General features: G+C 34.2%; 2 protein-coding genes across 2 annotated transcripts; both read left to right on the top strand.

Moving 5' to 3' along the window:
• The first annotated feature begins 1,195 nt into the window (after positions 1 to 1,195).
• Positions 1,196 to 2,067, top strand: LOC144997689 (uncharacterized). The gene has a single exon (XM_078957562.1). It carries the CDS (start codon positions 1,243 to 1,245, stop codon positions 1,861 to 1,863), a length of 621 nt encoding a protein of 206 aa, XP_078813688.1. The 5' UTR covers positions 1,196 to 1,242; the 3' UTR covers positions 1,864 to 2,067.
• Positions 2,068 to 3,639: 1,572 nt separating this feature from the next.
• On the top strand, positions 3,640 to 5,053 carry LOC145045471 (uncharacterized). The gene is made up of 4 exons (XM_078993793.1): positions 3,640 to 4,008; positions 4,067 to 4,207; positions 4,608 to 4,868; positions 5,048 to 5,053. Exons 1-4 carry the CDS (start codon positions 3,640 to 3,642, stop codon positions 5,051 to 5,053), a joined length of 777 nt encoding a protein of 258 aa, XP_078849919.1.
• The last annotated feature ends 2,761 nt before the right edge of the window (positions 5,054 to 7,814 follow it).

Raw genomic sequence — 7,814 nt, 5'->3', positions numbered from 1 at the left:
GGAGATGATCTCAAATCCAATCAACGTATATTAACAATACACACGAGTTCATCACAGTTATTATTATTATTATTTAATTAAAGAGAAATTAAATTACCTTCTACCTTTTATTTCTATAATTATTCCTACCCATTAAAATTATGAAAAATCACCATTCAATTTAATTTTATTTGATAACCAAAATTTTTTTTTTTTTTTTTTTTTTTTATAATATTATTGTTTGTGTATCAGGTTACTCCCCAATAAAGCTATAAATAAAAATTACTACTATAATTTTTGTCGCAAGGTTTGCAAACCCAAAATCGAGAACTAAACATAAATTTAGCGAAGTCAAAGAACATGATAGACTGACGTTTAAGATTGCAAACGATCTACACAATAAATTAAAATCATAATGAAAAATCTTGGAGTTCATGAAGAACGTGGATTTAGAACACAGATGAAAGGTTTGCCCCAAAGAGTCAAATCACCAATTTTCATAAGCCTTCAGCCTGAGTTTTGTATGAGCTGCTTCTTTCTGTAGTAAAGCCATTTGTATAGAGAATTATAATCGTTTAAAGTGTACTCGTTTTGGCATATATTTCTAGCACATCAGTTCGATGTAGGAGTTGCCAATTAAGTTATTTCATTCTCACTAAATCTTCTTAGCCACAAGAACTTTCCTCGTTAGAGTCTATATTTGTCAAATTTGTCAAAGCGATGGGTCATTGTTCTTTGGTTATTGCTTATAGAACGATTAAGAAAAATGTCTACATTTGTCAAATTAAGCGGTTGGTTAACAACTGATGAGCACAAAACTTAATTAATGTGGATTTATGAGTGTTGAAGAAACTAGCCACCTAACTCATGTAAAATTGTCCTTTCTATTTCACAAGGGCTCAATGAATATTCGTAGTTGTATTGTATAATTATCAAGACTACTTGCTTGACATACACTATGGCTTTTCTTTTGTTATTTTTGAATTTGTTTTTTCCACCAAAAGCAAGGACTAATGGGATTTAATTAGTGTCAACACTCAACATTCCGAAAACATATAATATTTTCGAAAGGATCTTGAATCCCATGTTAATTAACTATCCACTAAGATCCAATGCCAAACGATCTTAATGGTTAATTCATGCTTATTGCCATGTATAATGACTTTTGAGTAGTATCCACTACTCCACATCCTTATATAAGACACCACCTTCTTTTAATTAACCACTCAAACAACATTCTTGTAAAAGATAAAACGAGATACAATGGATGCAATCAAAGCTCTATCGTCTTTTCAACTTGATGTGAAGATTATGAGTGCTAAAAACATCCAAGTTTCCAACTCCAAAGACTACTTGTTCGTTAGATGCTACCTTTCGGTTGGAAATAACAAAAGGGTGCGTTTAGAGAGTCATGCAATTTCTCCAAATGAAAAAATCTGTTGGAATGAGTCATTCTCTTTGGATTGCATAGCGACACAATCCATAGACGCGATCATTCAGGGAACTGTGGTTTTTGAACTCCGTTCCAGGAGTAGTAAAACTCCATTGTTACAGAAGTTCATTGGAGGTAATGCAAACGTTCGTGGGTCACAACTCATTGGAAGAGGTGAAGTCTCATGGAGAAGTGTTTTCGAGTCCCAAAACATGGAAGCGGTGAGGTGGCTAGTGATGAGATCAAAGAAAGCTGACATTAAAGCGCCTTCTATTTGTGTAAGTATGAAGATTCAAAACCCACAGGTGAAAAATGAAACAAAGACGAAAACTTTTGGCAAGTTGAAGAATAAACGGGATGAAAGCTGTGGTTGCTCACATGGTCACTGTCGTGAAACTTTGTGCATTGATAGTGAGCTTTTTGCCATAGGATTTGCCTTGGATGCTTTTTAGGTAAAAATAAAAATTGGAAAATACATAGATTAGATAATAGATAGAAAAAAAAAACACTTGCCTAATACAATGACAAAGTGTTTCACTTTATTGCTGCATAATGATAATGAGTTTAAGAAAGATGTTATGTTGCCTATATATATACTTGCCAATTCTAAGGACGGCCCAGTATGGTTATTGACTATGTATGAAGGTTATAATTATGTAAAAGGTAAATGTTTCTTGTTTGGTTGACAAGGGACACAATCACTGTTCATATGAAAATTTTGGTGTACATGTAATCTAAAAAGACACCTATATGGCTATATTAGCATAATTAAATTTATTTGTGCTAGAGTATGCATAGCGGATATTATACAACCTTATGATCACTTGAAATGAATGAGGTTTTGAAAACTTGGAATGGATAGATCATGTTGAGTTCAATCCTTAGATCAACAGCATTGAACATCTAGGTGTTGGATATAGTAAATTTGAGTTTTGTTGAACAGGAGCTGTGTGAGTTTTCTGTGAAAAATGGACCTGTATGAAAAACAGAAAAATATTTCAGGGGTCAGTAATCAAAGTACAAAAAATACAAAAATTACAAATAATAAAAAATGTGAATGTCTGATGTAAAATAGAAACTTATGTTAAATAACAATGAACTTATAGTGCAAATCTGTTGTCAATACATATATAACGTCAAAAATACAAAATCCTTTGTCCATTCCTGCCAAATTGATTTTTAGTGAAAAAAAGGCTAAAGTAAGTTGCTAAAAATTTGAGTACTTGGTCAGAAAAACTTTAAGTAAATACCCATGAGACTCAAATTAATATCTTATTTGCCTTTTTGTCCTTATAGGCATAGTTAACTTTTATATGTTACAAAAGGTTAATTTTCAAAATGTTTATTTAAGTTGCCACACCAAAAGTCCTGGACATTTTTTATTTAGTAGTAAGTGATATTTGACGACAGTCACATACTATGATTGCAGTTGCATCCGTTTGACAGTGGAAGGTCTTTCAAATGGATGTCAAGAATGCTTTTCATTGAGAACCTTGTAATTTCTCACTATCATAATCATATGTCAATGTTATTTTGATATCAAAGCGGAGGTTTGATACGTTGTTAGAAGACTTTGTAGCAGTCATCTATGGTACGGAGGTTTGATACGTTGTGGAAAATTTCTAGGGTTACTGTAGCAGTTTCGTTCAATCTTCTTGCTGTTTCTTCATTGCTGATATTCTATTTCATGTTGGTATTTGTTTGATGTTGCTATTAGTTCATTGTTGTTGTTCGATCTCTTGCTGTTCGGTTGATTGCTTCCGCTGGTTTCTTACTCCTCTCATTCTCAGATTGCTTATCTATTGTGTGGTTATTTATTCATTGCTAACATGACTGGAAATGATGATTCCCTTCAGTATATCAATACTCATCTAGATGGAATGAATTATACATATGGGTGTTATGTTATGAACAACTTCCTTCGTGGGAAGAATATGTAGGGCTATGTCACTGGGACTAAAGCCAAACCCTTAGTGCCTCAAGCTGAGAATTTTGGTTTTTTGGTTGATACTTGGGAGATTGATAACTCCAAGGCCATTACTTGAATTAATAATTATGTTACTGAGTCTATTGGTATGCAGTTGTCTTAATATTACACAACAAAGGAAGTTTGGAATCACTTGGAGAGACTGTATACTCAGTCCAACTTTGCTAAACAATATCAGTTAGAATATGATATTCGTTCCCTTCAACAAAATGACCAGAGTATTCAAGATTTCTATGCTGCTATGTCTGATTTGTGGGATCAATTGGCTATTACTGAATCTAAAGTGTTAAAAGATTTTGAGCCTCACATTACTAAGAGGAAAGAACAACGTTTGGTCCAATTTTTGATGGCCTTGTGTTTTCATTTTGAAGGCCTACGTTTGATGATTCTTCATCACTCTCTCCTTCCCTCAGTGGATTCTGTTATTCATGAGTTGATTGTTGAAGAGACTTATATCAAGCCTCACGCAAATAAAGGGTTTAAAGCAACCTCCATTCCTACTTCCACTCCTGTTGTGCTTGTTTTTTACTCTAATCAGTATCGACAAACTTCAAGGGTTGCTTATGATGATGTGCATTCTGCAAATAGGAAAATCATTGGAAATCTCAGTGTCCATTATTAGACAATAAGGGTAAATCTAGCAAGCCTTATTTGGGACAACAAAATAGGTCTGGTCAACAGAAGTTTCAGCACGTTCATCTGGTACTCCTCCAAGGACACCTCATCCTCCACAGTTTGCTACTGCTACTATACCATTAGTGGATACAAAATCTGTTGGAAACATGCCACCATCTGCCTTAGATCCCAAGGTTTTTGAGAGTTTCACATAGTATTTGGCCTCTAATCCCACTGTCATGTCTGCATTTAAGTCTCATTCTGGTCCTACTTCATGTGCTACATCAGGTATTCCCTTATCTTTGTGGATTTTAGATTCTGGTGCAACCCATCAAATGTCTCTTCTTAGTCAAAACCGTCCTGTTGGAAATACCCTTTATCATCTATTACATCTTTGTCATTTGTGTCATTTAATTACGTTGTGTCTGCTAGTGATACATATATGCTAGTTGAGGGTGTTAAGTCTGTCTCTGTTTCTCATATCACTCTCCCTCATGTTTATTACATTCCTAAACTTACTTTGAATCTTGCTTCAGTCAGTTATGTAAGTCTGGTAATTAGGTGTTCTTTTCTGATTATGTTTGTGTTATACAGGATCAACACACCCTGAAGGTGATTGGGATCGGTCGTAGGGTGGGGGAACTGTATGTATTGGAGGTTCTCAAAGTATCTGATGTTGCTGCCTCTAGCATTGATTTGTCTTCTTTTCGTTTGAGTCCTTTATCGTCTGAGTTTTATCGTTGGCATTCTCATTTCAGACATGTGTCTATATCACGTTTGAGTTTTCTAGCTTCTAGTGGTATTTTGGATCATTTGAACACTTGTGATATTTCTTATTGTAGTGGTTGTAAACTGGTACAATTCTCTACTATACCTTTTAATAAAAGTATGTCTTGTTCTACTACTCCTTTTGATATTATTCATTCTGATGTTTAGGGTCCTGCACTAGTATCCACAAAAGGTGGGTCAACCTATTATGTATCTTTTATAGACGATTGTACTTGATATACATGGGTTTATCTTATGAAATACAGAACTAATTTCATTAGCATTTACAACAACTTTAGAGCTCTTATTAAAACTCAACATTCGGTTGTGATTAAGTGATTTAGGTGTGGCATAGGGGGTGAATATACCTCTAATGATTTTATTCCGTTACTTGCTTTTGATGGTACCATAAACTTGTCATTGTGTATTGACACTCCTCAACAAAATGGTGTGGCAGAACGAAAACACCGTCATGTTGTTGAGATAGCTCACTCATTGCTCCTGTCTGTGCATGTCCCTAGTACCTTTTGGGGAGAAGTAGTCCTAACTGTTGTTTATGTGATTAATCATATCCATACTTCATTGAATTTAATAATGTCTCCTTTTGAGAAGCTATACGGTCACCTACCAGACTAGTCTTCCTTTATGAGTTTTTGGATGTACTTGTTTTGTTCTTCGTCCTCATGTTGAGAGGAACAAGTTGGGGATGAAATATGCTATTTGTTTATTTTTGGGGTATGGTATGGGAAAGAAAGGATACCATTGCTATGATCTTATGAGTCAGAATTTATATGTTTCCCGACATGTCACTTTTTTGGAACATATTCCTTTTTACTCGATTCCTGCTACAACCCACAATGTAATGAAGTCAGATCTTCTGCATATTGATACTTTTAATGAAGGGATAGAGGCTCGAGACTCATCTATGCCACTTTATCCTTCAGCTCATGACACACCCACTTCTTTAGAGAGTTCCTCGACTCCTCCTACTCCATAGTCGACTCCTTCGACTGTTAAAATTGAAGATCCACCTCTACCACCACCTCTCAGGAGATATACTCGTCCTGTCAAGTCCACCAAGCTTTTAGCTTTCGCTTACTCTACATGCTCAAGGCAATTTGCTTCATTTATAGCAAGCATCCATCATCTGTTTGAACCTGAATTGTATAGAGAAGCTGTTTTAGATCCTCTTTGGCAGAATGCTACGACTACGGAACTCACTGCTCTTTATCAGACTCATACATGGAATTTGGTTTCCCTTCCTTTTAGGAAACATACGATAGGTTGTCTTTGAGTGTACAAGATAAAAACGAAAGCTAATGGGTCTGTTGAGTGGTACAACGTTAGACTTGTAGCAAAAGGGTATTCCTAATATTACGGTTTTGACTATGAGGAGACATTTTCCCTAGTGGCAAAGTTGACAACAGTCAGTACTATGATTGCAGTTGCATCCGTTCGACAGTGGAAGATCTTTCAAATGGATATCAAGAATGCTTTTCATTTAGAACCTTGTAATTTCTCTCTATCATAATCATATGGCAATGTTATCAATATTACTTGGTTTCATTCAGCCACACTCCAATTATCACCAGGCTGAAAAAAACTTACATATTTGCTTGTGCAACTGAAAACAAAGAAAAGTTTATTGTTTGGAGAAAAAAGATTTAGACATGATTACATAATTGAAAAAAATGGGACTAAATCCAAGCAATTAAAATATTTTAGGCATGAATTGCTACTCGCAGTTAGAAATTTATGTACTTTATTAACAGGCTTTTTGAGAGTCAGCACCAAACATTACTTTCTTTTCCCTTTATAAACCAAAAGGCTTAGACCTCATTACCAAGATCTGGAAATTGAATTATATCAAGGTGAATAAATATCATTCCATACCAAGTAAAACATAAAATAAAAAGTTTTTATAGATTACCAAGATCTAAGATCTATAATATTTTGGTTGGCTTGCATAGGAATTGTTTCCAACAACACAAAGTTCATCACCTTTGTTACATATCCCCCTATTTCCTCCATCTTCTAGTGACAATAATTTGGATAATGAGAATTAGCATACTAAAACAAGAACACCTATAAAAATACAAAAATTAAAAAAAAAAATTAAAAAAAAAAATTAAAAACAAAAATCTTAAAGAAAACAGATAAAAAACAACATCCAAAAGTAACTACTATAGGGATAATGACTTAAAAGGGTATTATACATTTTGATTTGTACACATTTGATGAATGAGATTTTTTTGTCAACATTTGAAAATTTAACTTGATTATTCACATTCAATCTTTATAACCAAGTATTCTTGGTTAAGACGGAAATTACTTGATAGGGTAATATATATTTTCAGTTTGTACACGTTTAACCGTTAATACTTTTGTACACATCTAGTCCTTAGGACCAGTTTCCTCAATTTTTACTCACGACATCCTACGTGGGACAATCATTAATGATGTATTCTCATAAGTGGCTCGTCTTTTACTTATATTAGTAACCTAGTTTAGGACTTGGTTAAAAATGATGGTGCCTTAGTTTTCTCCCTATACAGTATGTTTTTGGCTTCGATTTCATCTATTTCCATAGCAGACAACAAAATTCTTTGTTATTTCTTTCTCTGAATATGAATTTACACTTGCAAGAAAAAAGAATCAAGGAATATGCTAAAAGAATATGCACTTCCAAGACAATGTAACACCCTCACAAAAAGTTGCATTTATCTCCATAGGAGACAATGAGATTCTTTGTGATTGTTTCCCCCAAACTTGAATTTGCACTTCCATGTAAAAGAATCTCGTTGTTTGCTGTGGATATAGATGATACTAAAGCTAAAGGCATCTTATACTTGGAGAAAACTAGTGCACCAACATTATTTGAACGATTCGTGAATTAGGTTACCTAAGTGAAGGACGAGCCATGTATAAGAACACATCATTAATGATTGTCCCACGTAAGAAGTCGTGAGCAAGTTCTGAAGAAACCGTCATAATGACAATATTTGTAAAAAACATTAATGACTAAATGTGTAC

This window comes from Lactuca saligna, chromosome 5 (assembly GCF_052625555.1).
Source record: "Lactuca saligna cultivar CGN05327 chromosome 5, ASM5262555v1, whole genome shotgun sequence".
Taxonomy (NCBI): domain Eukaryota; kingdom Viridiplantae; phylum Streptophyta; class Magnoliopsida; order Asterales; family Asteraceae; genus Lactuca; species Lactuca saligna.
Note: the sequence above shows the minus strand (reverse complement) of the source record. Positions and strands in the feature narration are given on the sequence as shown.